General features: G+C 36.2%; 1 protein-coding gene across 1 annotated transcript in view; it reads right to left on the reverse strand.

The window, feature by feature from the left end:
- The window catches only part of CEP350 (centrosomal protein 350), a 155,579-nt gene that overhangs the window by 9,035 nt on the left and 123,819 nt on the right, over positions 1-22,725 (reverse strand). Inside the window, exons 31-37 of the mRNA XM_025877468.2 lie at positions 21,996-22,156; positions 19,110-19,246; positions 16,347-16,429; positions 13,147-15,146; positions 11,890-12,297; positions 11,651-11,797; positions 8,032-8,154 (exon numbers count right to left, since the gene is read on the reverse strand). Of these exons, the coding sequence (XP_025733253.1) occupies positions 8,032-8,154; positions 11,651-11,797; positions 11,890-12,297; positions 13,147-15,146; positions 16,347-16,429; positions 19,110-19,246; positions 21,996-22,156 (3,059 nt within the window). The remainder of the gene's footprint in view (positions 1-8,031; positions 8,155-11,650; positions 11,798-11,889; positions 12,298-13,146; positions 15,147-16,346; positions 16,430-19,109; positions 19,247-21,995; positions 22,157-22,725) is intronic.

The following is a 22,725-nucleotide window of genomic DNA, read 5'->3' on the forward strand; positions in this document are numbered from 1 at the left end:
AGACATTGGCCCTCCTCTCTCTTGGCCTCATGGCTTTGACTGCCATCTCTGTGTCCACCACTCCCAAATTCCTGTCTCCAACCTAAATCTCTTGCCTGAGCTCCAGACTCATACATCCAATTGCCTATTCAGTATCTCCATTTGGATGTTTATCAGATACTTCAAATTTAATATGTTCAAAACAGAACTCCTGATATTCCTTCCCAACCCACTCTTCCCAGTCTTTCTCAAATCAGCAAATGGCAATTCTATCCTTCCAGTGGCTCCCACCAACCCAATGGAGTTATTCTTACTACCTTTCTTTCTCTTATATGCCACATTCAATTTATCAGCAGTTCTGTTGTTCTACTTTGAAAATATGTCAAGAATCTGAACACTTCTCATCACCTAAATATCATCAAACTGGTTCTGGCCACTATTATCACTTGCCTGGATTATTACAATACCCTACTGGTCTCCTTGCTCCCACCTTTGCTACCATTCCTTCAGTCCATTCTCAACACAACAGCCACAGTGATCCTGTTAAAATGTACATCACAACACATCACTCTTCTGCTCAACCGTTAAATGTCTGCCAATCTTATTCAGAGTAAGACCTATAGTCTTTACAAGGGCCTATTAGACCCTACATGATCTGGCCCTCTGTGCACGCACGTGCGTGCATGCGCGTGCACGCGCACACACACACAGACACACACACACCCCAATACCTATGGAACATCATCTCCTACTACTATTTTTGACCCCTCACTCTGCTCCATACCCAGTGACCTTCCCCCAGTAATCAAGGCCCAGTGTATCTTCCCAGAATGTTCTTCCCCTGGATAAGTGCTTGGCTCACCTTGTTTGCCCTCAGTCCTTTAAACAAATGTCATTTTCTCAGCAAGACCTTCCCCGGCCATCCTATCTAAAACTGCAACCCCAGTATTCCCTTATTGGCTCTATATATTTAACTTATTTTACTTGTGTATCTGTCTCCCTCGCTAGAATGAAAGCTCCTTGCATTTTGTCTGGTTTGTTCACTAATGTATTCCCAGGGCCTAGAGTATGACACTTAGCACACAGCCGGTACATAAGAAATAACCGATTGACTGGGTTAATTTGAACTGGCCATAGGTGCTCCTGGGAGCTCAGTGGATCCTTTTTAATAATGCAGGAAATATGTGAATAGTTTTCTCTAGTTCTTTAACTATTGTGAAGCATGGTATTTATGCATACACACATCAGAGTCCCTTTTCCAATTAAACTGTTTTCACATGATTTAATTCTGTACTAATAATCATCTTTTCTTTTATCACACTGGACTGTGTGGTGACGAACCAGTGTGATGAAAGAAAATATTGGAATTGGTCAGAAAATTGTACCGAAAACCTTGACAATACAGCTGACATATTATATTATCTAATATAAAAAGATGGAGCCACAACATTCTGGGAATTAAATCTACTAGTATTGTTAGGATCTTTAGGCAGAGGTGACAGTGTCTGCTTATTCTGAATCAAAGTGCTTTTATCAAGAATGCTAGATCAGGCATAGGTGGCAAATTTAAACACAGCTGAAGGGCATGTACATTTTTAATAAAAAGATGGAATTTTCACAACTCAAAAAAACCAAAAATCTTCATAGTTATAAATCTCATAGCACCAAGTCAAATCTCTGACCCAAGTTCTGACGTAATTTAGACTCTGGCTGTTTGCAGACAGGGAGGGTGGGGACCAAGTAAGAAAATGATCGTAAATCAATAAAAATGATTATATTAATAATACCTAGTACTTTTGAGAGCCTCCTATATGCACTTAGGACACAGAGTAGCTCATTTGATCATTACAACAACTCTATGAGGCTGCCACGCTACAGATGGGGAGACTGAGACACAAAGAAGTAACTTACCCCAAGTCACACTGTGGTTATTAAGTGGTAGAGACAAGTTTGGAACCATACAAGAGGTCTGATTCCACAGATCTTGCTCTTAACTGCTAAGCCATATTGTCTCTTTTTACTTATTTATTTATTTATTCAAAAGATTTTATCTGACAGAGAGAGAAACAGCGAGAGAGGGAACACAAGCAGGGGGAGTGGGAGAGGGAGAAGCAGGCTTCCCGCTGAGCAGGGAGCCCGATGCGGGGCTCGGTCCCAGGACCCTGGGATCATGACCTGAGCCGAAGGCAGACGCCTAACGACTGAGCCACGCAGGCACCCCTTTATTTTCTCATTTTAGTGGCACTAACATCCATGGGAGCATCTGAGGCTCATTACATCCAAAAATATTAAATGAGGCTCAGGAAGTTTCAGGACTTTTAAAAACTTAAGATCCTAAGCAAAATTACCAACAGTCAAAACTCTAGAAAAATAAAACACATCAATTTTATAAGAAAAGATGGCTTCATTTTATCTATAGTATTGGCCTGACCAAAATATTGACTGCTGTCTTCTCCTGCTTTTAAATTATAATATCCAAATATTACTTAGAAATAAAATTTGAAAAACTCCTGGAGTACATTACAACAGCACCACCACCAGAAGCAGCAACAAACAGCAGAGTAAGATAATGCAAGAGAGCTCTCACATAAACACAGAAATACTGGATAAAACAAACACTATTTGTAATGCATAAAGAAATCTTGAGAAAAAAGGAAAATCTTAAGTACCAGAACAGGAACTTAAAAGAGCAGCAAGTGTTGCATCTACTTAGGGGAGGAATTAAGGGCCATGAAAGAGAGAATAGGGCCAAAGCTGTGTCCAGAAAAGTGTCACAAGGAACTGGAGACTTGGGGAAAGGCAACATTCTAAGAGACAATAGCTGAGAGTTTCCCAGAATTGAGTCAAGATTTAATAAGCACAGTGAGTCCAAAGCAGGAAAAATAAAAAGAAATCCACATCTAGACATACCCAGAGAAACTGTAAATTAACACACAAACAACACACAACATAATCTTCAATAGAAACCAAGAAGAAAAGACAGATTCCCCTAAAGGACTGTCAGCAAATTTCTTAAGATCAACAACAGAGGTCAGATTACAATAAAAGAGTACCTTCAAATTGCTGAAGTAAAAGAACGATCATCCTGGAATTCAAAACTTAAGTAAACTATAATTCAAGAGTAAGAGCTGAAATAAAAACATCTGCAGACAAAGACAGAGCTTACATTAAGTTAGCGAGATTAATGAAATACTCAAGTACATATTTTAGGAAGATGGAAATTGGACTAAATGAAAGAGGGGGATTCAGAAACAATGGTTTGTGTACTATTTTCTAATTTTGAAATATTTAATGATTAAACATGCAAAAGAGTGCTCACTTTGGCAGCACATATACTAAGCATGCAAAACATTTAGAATAGCCAATAAAGAGGTAAAAAATTAACCATATTAATAATAAAATTATAGCACAAAATGAGCTCATTCTTTTGGTAAAGATTTAAAAATTGGTAACAGCTAGTACTGGCAAAGGTGGGAACCTCCATTCTTGTATCATGTTGGTGAGTATGTATAATTGGTACAACTTTTTTGGAGAACAATTTGACAACACATACGAAAGCCTTAACATTCTGCATATACTTTTAATCAGCGATTCTATTTCTAGGAGTTTATCCTAAGGAAATTATTGGAAATAAGTATAAAAATCTCATACTGCAAGATGTTTATTACAACACTGTTTAAAAGAGGAAAAAAATATTGACTGGTTAAATAATGGTACATCCATTCAATGGATTACCATATTTCCAGGAAAATAAAATGGTATAAAGTTATTAAAAGTGATATAAAATAGAGGAACATTTACTGACAAGAAAAAAATAGTTCATTTTATTAAGTAAAAAGAATCAGATCACGAAAAAGAGACGATGATCTCATTTGTTTAAAAAAATTCTTTTTATAAAAAGACTCTAAGATCATACATCACAATATTATCTAGATGATGAGATTATCATGATATTCTTTTGATTTATCAGTGTTTTCTAAATTTTCTAAAATGAGCATGATTATAATAAACATGATTTTTCTTTTGTACTAAGGGAAGAATTTTTGGTTCACATATTATTAAATATTGTTGTTTTGTGGGGTGCCTGGGTGGCACAATTAGTTAAGTGGCTGGCTCTTGGTTTTGGCTCAGGTGATGATCTCAGGGTCATGAGATCGAGCCCTGCGACAGGCTCAGTGCTCAGCATGGCATCTGCTTAAATTTCTCTCTCCCTCTGCCTCTGGCCCTCCTCCCACACTTGTGTGTGCACGTGTGCACTCTCTCTAAAACAAATAAATAAACCTTTCAAAAGAATTGTTGTTTTGAATCTCAATCTCTCTAAAATGCAAAAATATTAGAATCTCCAAATGTTAGGTTGGCTAAATCCAATTGTGGGAAAGAAGTTTATTTAGCATTTCTTAATAATTAACTCAAGGAGCTAACAGTACCATTTAGCTACATATTAAGAAGAGTTGGCGGGGGAAGAAGAGCAAACTCTTGAAACAAGTTACATAGGCCCAGGTCTCTCTGTAGGAAGGTGAAAAGTATTTTATGACCAGTAAAGGGGATATTCACATAATATATATATATATATATGTTACTATTTCCCAACTCCTAAATCTCTTGAATTGTTAAACACAGACGTCACCCTCACCCAAACTATAATAATCTTAGATGAGCAAAAGAAATTTTTGTTTGCTATTTGAGAATTTTCCAAGAACTGCTAGAGAGAGATGTTTCTGTATAAGTGATCCTATCTGGCACTGTTGGAAGCCTCTGCCATCCAAGGACAGTATCTTGTTCTTTTGGTACGTCTAATAAAGAGCCACAAATCAATTTGCTTACTGTTCACTTGTGAGATACATTACTTTTCATTTCTGATTAATAATTCAAGTCTGAAGATGCCCCCATATCGTTGTCTCCCCTTCCAATGTATTTAATCCTTTCACTATTAAGATGACATTTTTATAACCATGTTAAGTAAAAGCTGTCTGTAACTAGCTGGAGGCCGTATGTAGTACGCCTTCACTCTCTGTGTCATTTTGAACTGGCACATGATGCTAGCTTCCTCATTTACTTTCACATGTGCTCAAAAATTTAGCTAAGAAGCTTTGCTTTAATAAACAACAGCCACCTTCGCTGTAGAGGCTATATCCTTCTAGCTGGTCTTTTTTCCTCCACACACTTGGTTCTTTTGAAGCATTCTCTCAGTAGATAACTATATATATATATATATATATTTTTTTTTTTTAAGATTTATTTATTTAGGGGCGCCTGGGTGGCTCAGTCGTTAAGCGCCTGCCTTCGGCTCGGGTCCTGGGATCGAGCCCCGCATCGGGCTCCCTGCTCGGCAGGAAGCCTGCTTCTCCCTCTCCCACTCCCCCTGCTTGTGTTCCCTCTCTCGCTGTGTCTCTCTGTCAAATAAATAAATAAAATCTTAAAAAAAAGAGAGATTTATTTATTTATTCTTATTTGGGGGGGACGGGCAGAGGGAGAGAGAGAATATCAAGCAGACTCCCAGCTGAGTGGGGAGCCTGACACGGGGCTCAATCCCCCAACTCTGAGATCATGACCTGAGCTGAAATCAAGAGTCGGATGCTTAACCCAGGCGCCGCACTCTCCCAGCATTTGTAAAACTGCAAATCTGGTCTTGTAATTTCTCTTGCTTAAACTTCTTGCTTTTACAATAAGATCCAAAATCCTTAACATGGCTTACAAAGCACTGGAGGATATAGACTCTACCTCTCCAGTTTTATCTTATGTCACCTCCAACCACTAACATTTCTGCTCAAACCCATGTTTCTCCTCATTTCAGGTCTGGCAAATGTGGTTTGCTCCCCCTGAATTGTTCTTCTATCTTAGAACTCAGGTGATGCTTATTCATCTTTAAGATCTCAGCTCAAATGTCACTTCCTCAGGGAAGCCTGCCCTGACCAACCTCATTAGGTCAGTTTCCTCTGGTTTATGCTTTTACAACAGCTCCCTACTCCTCTATTTTTATCATTTAATTTAGAATTACACATGTGTAAATTACATATCAATGGCTAGTTTCTGGCTGCAAACAGATTCTATGCCTGTCTTGCTTACTACTGTCACGTCAGTCCTTAATTAGCACAGTTCTTGACTCAAATGTATACACTGAGATGATTTATAGAGGATGTGATCAATTTAACTGATACAAGGATAAATGAATGTTTCTGACACGCTTTCATCTTTTTTTTTTTTTTTTAGATTTTATTTATTTGAGGGGCACCTGGGTGGCTCAGTTGAAGTGTCTGCCTTCAGCTCAGGTCATGATCTGATCCCACGGTCCTGGGATTGAGCCCCGAGTTGGGCTCCACGCTCAGTGGGGAGTCTGCTTCTCCCTCTCCTGCCCATCCCCCACCCCCACCACTTATGCTCTCTCTCTCTCAAATAAATAAAATCTTGTTGAAATATGAGAATAAGTTCACATTCTTGAGATGCAAAAATCTATGAAGAACCAGTTGGTTAAAATCTTGGCTCTCATTTGCTGGACAAGTAATTTAGTATCTTTGAGTCTAAACTTCCTCATTTATAAAACAGAATAACATGAGTCCTTCCTACCTCATATAATCACTATGTTTTACAGTTTGCCACTCTTCATGCATGAAAAAAGGCATGAAAAAGAATGGCAAGCTATAAACACTAAATAAATGTTTATCTACTAAGTATAGCTGTTACTGAGCAAATGAAGCAATGGAAAGGCATATACTTGGGGAAAACTGATTAAGTATTACACTTGTTTTTCATTATAGGAATATAAATATAAACAGGATAGAAAGTCCAGAATGAAAATGTTTAGAGATAAACCTGAATCAAGTAATGAGTTTCGTAAAGTTTGCTATTACTTAACGCTCTTTTACAGAAGAAATAAAAGGATGAAAGACCTTTTTTTCTTTACTCTTTCTTTTTTTGTTTGACAATTTTTTTTTTTTTTTTTTAAGTAGGCTCCATGTCCAGCATGGAGCCCAATGCGGGGCTTGAACTTACAACCCTGAGATTAAGACCTGAGTTGAGATCAAAAGTCAGATGCTTAACCCACTGGGCCAAGATACCTTGATAAACATTTTTCTAATGCTAGGGAAATATATCACAAAATGGAATAAATCCTATCCAGCTAAAGCTCTGGATAATAATAATGATGACAAAATGGTAACAATTAGTATTTACTGAGTTATATACAGGGAATTCTTCTACATATACATATATAAACACTCATTTAATAACTTAATAACTGTATTGGTAGACTGCAGACAGGGAAAAGAGAAATAAAGAGGTTAGACAATTTGTCCAAGATTACAAACCAGGTATGTGACAGAAAAGAGATTTAAACTCAGGCAATCTGGCCCCAGAATCTACACTGGTCTCTTTTTAATTTAGTACCTTATACTTTGCTTCCACTCAGCTTTTTATTTCTCAAGTTCTCCACACCCACAAAATACTGTTAAGTTAAATATTCATCTACCAAGTTCAAAAGAAAGCAAGTTCCAAAACTGAGGGGCAGAAATGCAGCAAATGAAGAATTTAAGACTTTACTATCATAGACTTAAGATCAATTATATTCCCTTTTCTTTTTTTTTTTTTTAAAGATTTTATTTACTCATTTGACAGAAATAGATACAGTGAGAGAGGGAACACAAGCAGGGGGAGTGGGAGAGGGAGAAGCAGGCCTCCCGCCAAGGAGGGAGCCCGATGCGGGGCTCGACCCCAGGACCCTGGTTTCATGACCTGAGCTGAAGGCAGACACTTAACGAATGAGCCACCCAGGTGCCCCTATATTCCCTTTTCTTAAAAAAGATTTCATTTATTTATTTGAGAGAGAGAGAGGGTGAATGAGAAGGAGAGGGAGAGAGAAGCAGACTCCACACTGAGCAGAGCCTGACACTGGGCTCAACCCCACAACCTTGAGATCATGACCTGAGACGAAACCAAGACAGACACTTAATCTACTGAGCCACCCAGGTCCCCCTTCCCTTTCTTTTTAGACTCTAATTACATTCTGATTTTAGAAGAGACAGTTAAAATAAAAATATTTCAGTTATATGCACTGACCAGGATATGATCCACTCGATCTCTTTTCTTTCTTCCAAATTTCATCATTTTCTGCCAATCTGTTTTGTGGTTTGGTTCCTTTTTAAGACTAAACAACTTGAGTACTTCTGTGGCTATGAAGTTCTGTGAAAATAAGAGGAGGGAATGAAACACAAACAACCAAGTTCCTGAGATTTAGTGCTTACAATGCAGATTTATGCTAATAATATGGTATTTATAATAAAAGATCATACGAATTTCTTCCACTTACAGTTCCACTTAGCATTTTGAAGACAAAAGCATTCCAAATGCTCAGACTTTATTCACTTAAAGAATTTTTGTTTTTACACACACACAAAAGTAAAACCCATTGATGAATCTGCAAAGAAAAATCACTTTAGAGTCCCCTCTACCCAAGAACCACCATCAGCTAACTTCCAGCTGGCAAAACTACTAAAGGAAGCATAAAATAAATCTCTGCATCTGAAAAATCCCATATAAATGTTGGAAGCAATGCCATGTGAGCCAAGTACAGGCTTTGGCTAGGACAGTTTATTTTGAAGCACCATGACTGAATATGTTGAATTAAAAAATATTAATCAACACTTCAGTATAAAAAGCATGATAATTTTATTAACAATATTTAAACTATTACCCTTAAAAACTTTACAAAATGCTATTTCAATACTGAAATTGGTGGGTAGCATCATTGTGTGTTATACTGATATATGCATTCTGATGATTGTTGATATATATTATGTATCTTGTCTTATTTCAACTTATTCTTTGTTATTAATAAAATAATTTGGGTTTTTACTACTTTTTATGGTTGTTCTGTTAAAAAACGAGTGATCTGAAGGGGTGTGCACCCCAATGTTTATAGCAGCAATGTCCACAATAGCCAAACTATGGAAAGAACCAAGATGTCCACCAACAGATGAATGGATAAAGAAGATGTGGTAGGTATATACAATGGAATATTATGCAGCCATCAAAAAACCCCCGAAATCTTGCCATTTGCAGCGATGTGGATAGAACTGGAAGGTATTATGCAAAGTGAAATAAGTCAATCAGAGAAAAAGACATGTATCATATGATCTCACTGATATGAGGAATTCTTAATCTCAGGAAACAAACTGAGGGTTGCTGGAGTGGTGGGGGGTGGGAGGGATGGGGTGGCTGGGTGACAGACATTGGGGAGGGTATGTGCTATGGTGAGCGCTGTGAATTGTGCAAGACTGTTGAATCACAGACCTGTACCTCTGAAAATAATACATTATATGTTTAAAAAAAAAAGACAGTAGGAAGGGAAAAATGAAGGGGGGGAATCGGAGGGGGAGATGAACCATGAGAGACTATGGACTCTGAGAAACAAACTGAAGATTCTAGAGGAGGGGAGGGGGTGGGGAGATGGGTTAGCCTGTTTATTAAAGAGGGCACCTATTGCATGGAGCACTGGGTATTATACGCAAACACTACATGAATCATGGAACACTACAAAAAGTAATGGTATATGGTGATTAACATTACATAATAAAATAAAATTAAACAAACAAAAAAACAATGTTCTTAATGGGGGAAAAGATACATTTATGAATCAGAATCATTTGAGAAGATTTTCAAACCAGTATGTCCCCAAACTCTACCACCACTCTCTCTCTCTCTCTCTCTCAAGGATGTATCAGCTTCAGAGGGCTGAAAGAAATGGAGTACACCTGTGTTTTGAAAAAGCTCTGCGGGGTGGTTCTGATACTCTATTCTTCAAAGTTGAAAATCATTTTAAAGTTGTTTTTTTTAATGAATCAAATTAATCTCTGGAAACTTTTTTTTTTTGGTACTACTTCAATTTAAGCAGGGGTCTGCAAACTTCAGTAAAGGGCCAAACTATAACAATTTTAGGCTTTGTGGGCCATGTGGTCTCTGTCACAACTACTCAACTCTGCTGTTACAGCAGGAAGGCAGCCATAGACAATATTTAAACGAATGGGTGTGGCTGTGGTCCAATAAAACTTAATCTATAAAAACAGGTGGTAGGCTGCATTTGGCCTGTGGGCCACAGTTTGCGTAACTTCGATGTAAGCATACACTGCATCTCATAGACATCTGTTGGTGTTTCTATGAGTATAAAATATTTTCTAAAGCTCTCTATAGTGAATACTGTATTGTATATTTGAAAGTTGCTAAGAGAGCAGATCTTAAAATTTTTCATCATACAAAAAAATTTGTAACTATATGTGATGATGGATGTTAACTAGACTTGTGGTGATCTTTTCACAATATATACAAATATCGAATCATTATGTCGTACACCTGAAACTAATATAATGTTATATGTTAACTATATTTTAATAAAAAAAGACTAAATTGTTTAGGCAATGCCTCCACATTATATACCAGAATACTGTATATGTTCTTTACTGTATTTTAATAGTCCACATACACTCCTTGATGACTGTAAGAAAATACACCAGTAAGATGAGTACAGTTGACCCCTGAACAACATGGGTTTGAACTGCGTGGGTCCACTTATACATGGATTTTTTTCAATGAATACATAACAGTACCATAAATGTATTTTCTCTTAAGATTTTCTTAATAACATTTCTTTTCCCTAGCTTACTTTATTGTAAGAATACAGTATATAATACATATAACAAACAAAATATGTGTTAACTACGTTATCTGTAAGCTTTCTGGTAGGCTATTAGTATCTAAAGATTTTCAGTTGAGTAGGGGGTTGGCATCCCTAACCGCTGACAATGTTCAAGGATCGACTATAGTTGGAGGTATGCTATCTGCAAGAAAAATTAGCATTCTATAATCACATAAAGTCTGGAAAACACAACTCCAGAGCCTTGCTACTCAGAGCGGTTCTAGGGTCAAGAGCATCCTCATCACTAAAGAGCCTGTTAAAAATGCAGACTCTCAGGTCCTACTCCAGACCTGTAACAATCTCCATTTTAACAAAATCCCCAGATGATTCATATTCAATGCATTACAGTTTGAGAGGTACTGCACTGGAAATATAACCTTTGCTATATTAAAGAAACATGTGAACAGGCAGAGATTTCCACCAATGTGACTGAAGTTTTGCTGGGAGTCACTGTAGCCTCAGGGCACTTAATCTTTTCAGAGGCTTCTTAGATAACAATATACTTTATATATCATATTACTATCTCACATACTTCAAAACCACATTACTAATTTGAAACCTGTAAAATCAAAGATGAAAAGGTAACACCTGTCTTGGGCTGGCATGTTTGATAGATGACATGTTTTCAGGTGTACTTCTAGAATACCTATCTCTAAACTGCCAAAAATTTACCTAAAACTCCAATGAATCACAGTAACTTATCTATTTCCTAATTTTTTCTTAAGTATTATAAATTATGTATATATAGGAAATGACTGTTAAAATTATGCTTTGCAAAATCCTGAGGATTCAGGATTCCCTCTCCCCCATCCCTCCACTGCTCATGGTTTCTGTGACTCAACAAACATTTATTGAATACCCACTATGTGACAGGCCTTGGGGACAGAGGGTGAATAATACAGAAGAGTACCTGCTTTTATGGCATTTATAGATCTGCATAAATGAACAGCAAGTCAAAAAAGGAGATACTCTCTAGTTTGAGTTTACCTTGATTTCATCAAGGTTATTTGGATTTTTCACTCGTCGGAAATAACTGGAGTTGATTCTACATGGCTTCATCCAGACAGGTTGATTTAAGTTGGGATCCTCCGCAAATATTTCCTCAAAAATCTCTTTTGTTAAATCAAAAACCGCCTTGATAGAGAAAAATAAAACAAAATGGCTAAGAAACTGAATTTCAGACTAGAAAAATTTAAAAATTAAAATTATCCTTTCATGTTACATACCTGTTTGTAGACCCTTTTACTAGTGCTTTCTATATCTAGACCCTTACTAGCACAGCCAAGCAGTTTTGTAGGAATGCTGATGCTATGAAGATCATGACCTAATTCTTTCCATTTCCACAGTTCTTCTGCTGCATTATGTACAAGAATTTCTACTTCCTCTGTAGTATGTGGAACTGCCAATAGTGTTTCACATGGCTTCTGGGGAGCTCTTTTAGGTTCTGCCATTAAAGGTACAATGGTTTCTTCTGCCTTATTTTTGGGGATCTTGTGAGAAGAGCTCAAACCAAAGTCTTCATCAAACCAGTCTTGATCATCTCCTAACACACTCAGAAAATCCCGGCTGATCTCAAGTTCAGCAAGTCTCTTCGCAAGTTCTTCCTGCCCACTGGCACCAAATACTGGACTCTCCTACAGAAATGGAACCATTCAAACAGAGCACCATTTAGTGACCTCAGATCACTCATTTGTTTTTTTTTTTTTTAAAGACAAAGCAAATATATTATTTGTATATTTATTATTTCTCTATAAGCAAAACAAAAACAATATGGTGGCTACTAATAAGCAATTTAAGAAAAAACTACCCTGTTTCCTATAATTATGCTTATATAAGCATTAAAATTGAATTTTTATAAAATGTTTATTGATTAGTTGTTTCTTTTTGAATCATCATTATTTTGTTTCTGAGGTACTCTCTTATCTGTGGGGTATGGAAATTGTATACAAAATTTCTCACCTTTCGTGATTACCTGGCTCAAGTTACTCAAAATCGTTACTTTTGTTCAACTGTCCATGGGCAACCTAAGTAAGTTGATGGTCTGAGTATATGTCATAGTGGATATATTTCAGTTTTACCAGAATCAACATCACAACTGGTAATATCTGCAGGGTAACTGAGTAGCTAGGTGGACAAATAATTTCATAGGCAAAAAAGGAACTGGATTGAGAACCACTGGAAAGCTCCATGGAATAAATCTGTTCAGTGAATCTGGAAGGGACTCTAACCTGTGGACAGCACACAAGGGCCATCAATCCAGCATAAAGCTGCTAGTGTTTGTGACAACCCTATAGTGACCACTCATGACATAACAGAGGACAATTATATTTCAGACAGAAAAACAGTGACAAGGCCTTTAAAAACTAGTACAGTGATTTTTATCTAATAAATAACATGTCACAAAAAACCTACCAGGAGCTACAGAATTAAAATGCACTACAAAGATAAGGTTAATTGACATTCTGTCTAGATAAAATACTTACAGGTCTGGGGCATATATCTGGTGAAGAAATCTCTTCTTTTTCATCTTCCAGTTCAGACCTTAAGAAGCAACCTGGAACACCTGATGATTGCTCCTCATGATTTGGGGACAGGGCTTGGGGCGGTACTTTCTTTTGATCATCATCAAGAAGCTCCTGATTGCTAAGCTGGATTTTCTCATTCCTAGCTTTTTTGATTTCCTGTAGTTGACTGACCGTGTCCTTCACAAAGACTGTTAGTAAACTGTCTGTCAGTAAGCTGACTTTTTCTAGCTGTTGCTTTGACTTTTTTCCCTCACTTTGTGATGACCTCAGCTGGGCTTCCAATTGGTTCTTTTCTCTTGTTAAAAGATCCAGAAGTGGAGTAGAAAGCTTTTCCGACACCTCGGGATATAGGTTCTCTTCCTTTTCTATAAACTGCTGTTGCTTCTTTAACTCTTCAGAAAAGTTATTATCTAAAGTACCGCCTTCTACAGTAATGGAAACCTTTTCTGTGGCACCAGAAACAAGGTCTTTGTTTTCCTTTGAACAGATCAGTGAATCCACCGAAGACTGCTGGTGAACATGGGCTTCAAGTACTCCAGAAATGTCCTGAATGTCGTCTGTTTCTATTTTAAGGCTTCTATCAAGTGAGGCTTCTATACTGTGCATACTAGGTAGAGAGTTCTCATAAAAATATTCAACTGCATCCTTTTCTCTATCAAACTTGGAATCCGCTCTAGCTTTTTGTTCTTGATTATAGTATTGATACTGTCCATCTGAGTAAGACTCTTCATCTTCATTTATGTCTACATAGTCATCAAAGTTTTCTGGAATGTGAGATATTTTTTGAGGAGGAGCAAAAATACCATGCTTCTCTTTGCACACAAAGTATACAATGCCGTCATACGTTCCATTGTTATTTCCTTCAGCTTTATCCAACTCCACTCCAGCCCAAAATCCTTTAGCAAAACTAGTCACACCTTTGAATCGAAGAGTTCCTGGCTGAACATTGCCAATCAACACCCTATCACCAATGTGGAAATCACGTAACTCATCTGCCACAGAAACTGAAACCAAGGAAGGGGACTCCGTAACTCCCTGTTCATGCTCTACATCACTGCGCTCCTTACTTTTCATAAGCTCAGTAGGGGACTTGAGTTCCAACAGCCTCTCAGAGTGGACACTGCTACGAACAGAAAGGCTTTTCTCACTGAGGCACTCACTGATTTCATCATCACTGCCAAAGCTAATGGCTCTACTTGTAGAGTGCCTGGTTGGCTGTGATTCGTCTCTGCAAGGCTGAGAGTCTTTCCTGAGTGACAACAAAGATGACACCTCGAAGTCATCTTTGTACAATTCAGATGAAACGTCTTTCTTGAAAGAAGACACTTCAAAATCAGAGTATGCTATCTCTTTAGGGGCAAAAAACTGTTCTAACAAAGACAAGTCCCTTTCCTTTATGTTCTTTTGTTCCTGAATGTCTTTTTCTGATTTGATGTTTGGACTATGATCCATATCTTGATCTGACTCTTTCTCTTTCAGCTCCTTTCTATGAAGATTTTCAATGGCTAATCTAACTAAGTCTTTCTGAACATTTACAGAATCTAAAGGAAGATCTTTCCTTGAAAGAATTTCAGACGAATCTCCCTGTTCCAGGTCTAGTTTCAGTAAGACATCAGACTTCCTAGATTGTTTCGAATAGGCATCTTCAATCACACTTGCCTCCAGTTTTGTATCGTCTACTTCTTGTATTTCTGATTTTTGACTAGAGTCTTCTTCAACCTTGGTCTCTGACACATCCAGAATTCTATTAGGGGCATTCAATTCTTTGAGAAGAGGTAATGAAGGTACATTTTCTAGAGAATCTCCAGATTCTGCTCTGGTTCTCCTTGATGAGCTAAGAATTGGAGATGAAGTCTGAAAATGCTCTTCTGTTTGTCTATCCAATTCAATCACTCTCTTTGCATATGCAGATAAAGACCTTTCTGGTACTGATCTCTCAGAACCTGCCAATGCAGCATCTTAAAGGAAAAGAAAAAAATCATTATCAAAATTATTTAATTACAATCTTTCAACTTCTAGAACCAAAGGCTAAATAAAAGCCAAGTCTTTATGAGGAAAAACTCTGGTCAATAACTATAACCTGTTTTGGTTACCACATAAGGTAAATTTTTCCTTTAAGAGAATATATTGTACCCACAATAACCAGAACATTTAGAATGACTGAAAATTTAAAGTTTGAAATAATTTCTTAAATGTTGTCTTAACTTATCAATTTCTTAAATGTCTTCACTTATAAAGTGAAGAAAAATGACTCTAAGTTTATGGAGACATTTGCATGATCATCCTCAAAGCCTGCAAAACCAGAACTGTACAATGGATATTACATACATATTTCATGTAGAAAAACAATGAAGGAAGGACAAATATACTTCTATATATACTGTGAGAAGAATGAATTTTCCTGGGGACTTCAACTAAGCTCTCAAATGTAAAAAAAAAAAAAACCACAAGAAAAAAGAAAACTATTTCTGCAAATATAGCATTTTAAAACAATTTATTTATTTGAGAGAGAGTGAGAGAACTCAAGTTGGGGGAGGGAAAGAGAGAGAGAGAGACAATCCTTAAGCAGACTTCCCGCTGAGCACACAGCCCAATATGGGCCTCGATCCCAGGCACCCCAAATATAGCATTTTAAGAGCTAAAATTGCAGAAGAAAAAAAAGATGTGATGAGCTAACAAACCAAGAATTAAAAGTTTTTAATTCAAATCTCTATTTTGTCATTGCTTGTAAGTAGGCTTTTTTATGCCTCAGTTTTATTTCCTCATTGAATTATACTTTATTTTCAGTAATTCTTACCTTTTTTGGATTAAGCTGAAAAAAATATATATGACCACTTAACCCTGAACAACAGTATAAGCTAAAAAATATATACTCAGTTATAAAATCTGGTTAATGATGCCAATGATACACTCAACCATTTTAGATTAATGTCTTTATGCTTTATTTTTTATCATAATTTGGGACAATACTTATTCACAAAATTTATATATAACCAATAAATCACTTTAGAATATCAAAGTAACTGACAGTTTCAATAATTATTATCTTTAAGAAATTTATTTTTTAATAAAAAAGCTAGAGAGGTAGAATTGTGTAGGCATTTGCATAAATCCTTAGTCTATTAGACACAGAAAAATTATTTTTTCTATTTACATACCAACATGTTCAGCGATGGACTCCAATGATCCTCTGGAGCGTTCTGATTCTGTTAGTGATTTCCAGTTCTTTGCTGTTTCAGATCTGAAACAGAAAAATTAATGAGCAGAAATAAATGTACTGCTGATACTAAAGTAATTGGTAACAAAAAGCAGTCAAGTCTTAGACAACTACTTCTCCTTCACAGGAGGCACCCCACCCTGTCACTTTAATCAAGGCTATTCCTGGCCCTCATCACTCTCAGTAGATGATCTTGCTTCTTTTAGGAGAAAAACAGAGACCACCAGCATGAACTTTTTTACCACCAAACTTTCCACCTACAAATACATCTGTATTCATAGTCTTTCCTCCGGTCTGCAGGAAAGAAAAAGGGGTGTCTTTCACTCTTATTCAAAACTGATTATTTGAACCTCTTTCTTCCTAAAAACTCACACAGTCCCACATTAATGGTGCCCCTCAGTTATACATTCTCTTTTCTATAATCTTTAGTCCTTCAACCTGGAGATTTTTTCTCCCTTAGCTTGTATGTTATGTAAGCCTCAAAATTTTGCCCCTCAGTTCTTCATTCTTCCACAACCTGCTGTTGTCCTCTTTTATTCTTTAAGTAAACAGGAAGAGCTACATTCTTCATTTTCTTGCCTTCTCTTTATTTGTGAAGTCATAGTATTTGCCTTCTATTTCTCTCTTTATACTGCCTTTAAATGCTATTTTATCATATTTAGTACATGGCTCCCTTTTATTCTCTCTGAATGCGTATCTTCTTTGGGCAATGTTGTTATATTTGTGGTTTCAACCACCATCCTTATGCTGATCATCCTCATATACCTCACCCTGATGTCTTTCCTGGATAATTTCTGTTAGGTGAACTATGGACATCTCACAATAAGTATTCTAAAACCAAAACCATAAGCTCCCCACAAAAGAACATCTGATTTCCCATTTAGGTTAATGGAACTCTGACCCAACCAACTACTTAAGAGAAACCTGGGAGTCATTCTAGATTTCTCCTGCTTCACTATCTAGCACTTTAATTAGTCAAGCCTACTTCTTAAATATTTCCTTTTTAAGTATTTTTAAGGATAAATTCTTTTTTTTTTTTTAAAGTAAACTCTATCCCCAATGTGGGGCTCAAACTTGTGACCCTGAGATCAAGAGTTGCATGCTCTATTGACTGAGCCAGCCAGGTGCCGCTACTTCTTAAATATTTCTAAATTTATCTCCTATCTCTGTTCTTATTACCACTGATTATTTGAGGCCTGGCTTAGACTCCTGTTCTCCCTGCTTTTAAGCTTACTCTTTTCTATCTTTCTTTCATAGAGTAGTCAGAAAGATCTCTCTGAACACAAGTGTGATGGCGTCATTCTCTTGTTAAAATCTTCCAACAGCCTGATTAATAAAACTATAAACCCATTCAATAGTATATTATGTAGAAATCTAAAAATAAAATTTACAGTTTATAATATAGTGGAAATATATACATAAAATCTAAGCATAAGAAATCCTAAAAAGAAATATTGTTGACATTTGCAATTTTGGGGTAGTTGGGTATATAATTTAAACTTTTCTTTTTACTGTTTCCCTCAGTATAATAATAATAATAATAATAATAATAGTAACTAATACATAGTGCTAATTGTATGCTAAGCTCTGTTCTAAGTTAAGTCTTTTAACCCTCATAACAAGTTAATTAGTCAGGTGTTATTATAGGATATAAATCCCTATTAAAAAAAACCTGAAGCACAGAGAGATTAAATAACTTGCTCGACAAAGTTAAACAGCTAGCTGGTATTGAAACCAGGATTCAAACTCGGGTAATGTGAAATTAATTATAATGAGTCTACATTACTTTTGTGACAAAAAAAAAAAAAAAATCCCTAAATATTTTCTTTAAAAACCTTCAAAGGCTTCACCTCTTCTGAAAAGGTAGAAACTACTAAGAATGAGTGAGTTCAAGGTTTCACAATTTGGTTTTTATTTTTCCAGTCTCTTCTAACTTTAGCGATGAACATCCTATTATGCTTAGTTTCTATGATATGCCAAGCTCCTTGCTGCTTTTGGTCATTCATGAGTGCCCTTCTCTCTGAAATGCCCCCAATTTCTCAGTCCCACTGTTTACCCCCTACTCATTGTTCAGAATTTATTTTAAATATTGCAACTTGACTTTTTAATATACTATCTTATATACTTGAATGTCATTACTTAATATCTTCTGTATTTGCCTTAACTGTCTAGATAATATTCTATCCCTGGAAAGAACCATAATTTACTGGGCTAGTCACCCATTTTTGGACATAAAGATTGCTTCCAATGTGTTATATTAAGATAAAGGATGTTATGAGAAACATATTCATGCAAATTGAGACTTCTGGTAGCCCTTATTTTCTCAAGCTAGGTTTTCAGAAGTGGAATTACCGAGTCAAAAGTTACAGATTGTTTTTTTACTTTTGAAATACTGGCAAACTGCTTTTCAAAAGGTCTATATCAACTTACAATGCTACTATAGCAATACTGGTGGATACTATTTTCATTGCAACCACCAGATTTCAGAATTCAAAATATATTTTTAAATCTGTACCTTATTATACATGTGATTTGTGATTGTATCATACATAACAAATTAGTGAAAATAAAAATATTAACCAATATTTTTACTTCTACAATTTCACAATTACTTAAAAGATAGCTCTACTAAAAGTCTTTCCTTATGCTTTTCACAAACTTCTCAAACAAGGCAGAATATAGATAAGTTATCACAAATTTCTACCTGTGTAATGGAAGGGGCTTGATCTTGGGTTTTTCAGAAGCTGAGGAGAGCGTTTTAATCTGAGGCTTGGCTGTTGGTGATGTTTCCAAATCTCGGCTAAGCTCTGCTTCAGTTTTCTTAATGAATTCATCATATGACTAAGTTTAGAAAAATCAGAGGAGTCACTATACAGAATTTTTAAAAACTATTTTAAATAAGAAAATAGTATATTTTATGGTAAAATATTCAAATAGTAAAGAAGATGTAAAAGTCTTTCTCCCAGTACCAGTGTCATTCCCCAGAGCGCTATCAATAGTTATTCATAGATCCTTCTTGAAATAGTCTCCATATAAGCAAGATGTGTAACTATAACCCTAAATCAATTAGGAAATGAGTCTCCACTCTACAGAAATTTAATGAAGCAATAATTCAGGCTCTGCCACATTAAGAAACTTTTTTAGCTGATCATGTAATTATTCTTTAAAGGCTGTCCTAATACTTCTATGTTATTTTTAAGAAGTTTAGCCGTGATGCTGAGTTCAATGGCACCTTTTTGGGAATACTAGGGAATACAAATCCTGAGGAAGAAGGAAGGGTGTGGTTAAGAATATGATGATTTCAGAATTACAAAAAATGCTATCAGCTGTTCTGTACCCATTATCACTAATGTGTAATTCTAATTTGGATGAAATCTAAGGGAAGCCCTTCATCTGTTATATTTTTTAATTTTCTGGCCTAAAATCCCACTTTTACATCATTATCTGAGACTACAGCTGTTCTAACACTGTACGTTCAATACCTACTCAGTGTCTGGCCCCAAATAGGTTGTCAATAAATATTAAGACTGAATGAATGAACATATGGATGCTACTCAATTGCTACAGATCCCTAAAACTTGGGCTAAAATCCCTACTTTTACAACTTTCAGTATCCATATTACCTTCCTCTGGATTCTGATCTGAAAGCTATACTTACATGAATGTAGTTGTTTATTACATCTGTGATTAAATAAAATCCAAAAGATTTTATATGAAATGCTATATTTTATGTATTTCTCCATCATATACTATAATTCTAAAACCTAAATACAGAACTTTCTTTTGTCTGTAAACCATTTAATAAAATGTTGAATGACATGGATTCTATGGCACTTCTCTAGAGGTCTTTCTGGCTGGCATATCCATTAATGAACAATTTTTGAGCAACGTTTTTCAATCTAAGCGTATTTCATTTAATTTTCAATGGCTCCTCATTACCTACACTAGTGCTTTTAAATCCTGGGCCCCACCCTAGACCAATTAATACCTCTGGGAGTGAGCCTGAATATTTGTATTTTTCAAAAAGCTCCTCAGTTAATTCTAATGTGTGGTGGTCAGGCTGAAGACTGTTGACTGGAAGTCCAAACTCATCAGTCTGATTCTAAGGTCCTGAACATGATCTTTATTTTTAAATAATTTAAATAAAGTATTGTTTCCCGATACGTTCCAACATGTTCTTGCCAGTATGGTCATTCTACCTTAGCCATTTTTCCTACTTCCAAACATCTGTGCAAGTTATAATCCCTGTTCTCATCTCTGTATCATGCACCTGTGTAAATGTCTATTTTCTCCACATCTGTTAACAGCCTATTTTCTATGTGGAAGACAGTGCAGTATAATGGTAAGGGTACAAAATTTAGAATTAGAGATACATTAAAACCCTAGCTTTACCATTTATGACCTGTGTGTCCCTGAGTATCATTAATCTCCCTCAAACTCAGTTTCCTCATCTATAAGACAGGGGCAGTAAAGCCATACCTTGTTGCTTGAGGATAAATGAAGAATATGTGTGAAGTAATTAGCTGAGTTCCTGGCATAAAAATAGGCACCTAAATATCTGATGATTAAACTAATAAAGGTAGGAGGCACATATTTGGTGTGACCACAACAAGGACCATTAAAAAGATAGAAATAATGGCTAAACATAACAAAAAGCTTTCTAACATTCAGAGAACCTAGAGCCTAACAATGAAACCAACTGCCTTGAAAATCTGAAATTTCCTGTTAATGGAAGTGTTCAGGTAGAAGCTGAATGATCTTCTCTGGTGATGTCATGAGAAGGAATTCTTGTGAGAAGCAGGAAGTTTAGATCGATTCTATGATGAATGTAGCATTTTAGGAACACGAAGCTGGCAGAAGGTATGCAAGCAATAGGGAAGTAACCAGAGACAGGGACATTCAAATGGCTATGCAGAGAGGTTATGAGGCTCCAAACAGCGTGATGGCGGTTGGAATGGAAAATGACAAGCAAGAAGATTTATAAAGAAAAGAATCAATGCGATCTGGTGACCGAATGGATAGGAGAAAACAGAATAAGGAAGCTATCAAAACCAGGCTTCCAGCCTGGGGTAGAATCAGGGAAGGCCGCTAGAGCTTGGGAGAAGAGTCAAGTTTACAATTATCATTTTGGAGCCAAATAGTACAAAGAGTCACATTAATAAACTGTGTAGCAAGAAATATCACTCTGCTTAAAAAACAAGTTGTTTTTAAAAAGGCAGTGACAATTCTAATAGCTAGAATTATTGATCTTTTTTAAAAATAGAATTATTTATCTAATGATTCTCTGCTTCAGAGGGCATGGATATCAATCTTTCATAGGCTTAATCTTTCTTATTTAGAAAAAAACCCTTTATTTTAATACTTGATTTTAATATTTACTTAATACTTGACATTATAAGATTATTTTAATATTTAATGTTTTAAGCAAGAGTTTGGTTAGATAGCCTGAGATTTTTTAAAAAGAGGTTAAAATGTGGCACCAAACTAATACTGAAAAATTCTAATCCATTACTTTATTAACATTAAAAACATTTTAGGCTTCACATATACATTAGCCTTGATAGTGAACCCACTTCCTCCTATGTCTAACCTCTAACTGTTTGATCAGACTGGCTTCTTGGGCTTTCAATCTTTCCTTCTGCCGTTTTCTCTGTTCCTTCTTCAGCTGGTCCACAACTGATTTCCTTTTCCGCAGCTCATCCTTTAGGGCTCTGATCCTACCTTCAATGTCACTTTGGTCAGATGTTGTTTCTGAAAGAGATACAAAATCTCTTATTTAATTTTAACTTACTTTAACTTTAAATTTGGGGCACCTGGGTGGCTCAGTTGGTTAAGTGTCTGACTCTTGATTTTGGCTCAGGTCATGATCTTAGGGTCCTGGTATTGAGACCTGCTTCAGGCTTCACACTCAGCAAGGAGTCTACTTGAGATTCTCTCTCTCTCCCCCTCTGTCCCAGCCCCTCTTCCTCCCTCTCAAATGAATAAATCTTTAAAAAAGAATTGTTAATTCAATAACTGATTATATTATTAATGAAAAGCAGCAATGTGATACTAAACTTAAAGTCAATCTAACATTTAAAATTAAGGAATTTGAGCTTTGAAAAAAATTTTTCAGTGATTTACATTCCCCTTCCTTTCCCCTAAATCTCTATTGGGCGGAGGGGGGGTCTCCACCTATTTATTTTCACTTTCTAATTGTACCATTTGAAATTGTAAAAAAATCTCAAGGTACCCTGTCCTGGTGAGATAAGCAAATAGAAGTTGAAAAACTTTTAGGTTAGTAAAATTTAGACATTGTAAGGAATTATTTCCTGATGACA

The sequence above is a fragment of the Callorhinus ursinus genome, unplaced genomic scaffold, assembly GCF_003265705.2.
Source record: "Callorhinus ursinus isolate GAN/ISIS: 27379988/994484 unplaced genomic scaffold, GSC_fseal_2.0 scaffold13, whole genome shotgun sequence".
Lineage (NCBI taxonomy): Eukaryota > Metazoa > Chordata > Mammalia > Carnivora > Otariidae > Callorhinus > Callorhinus ursinus.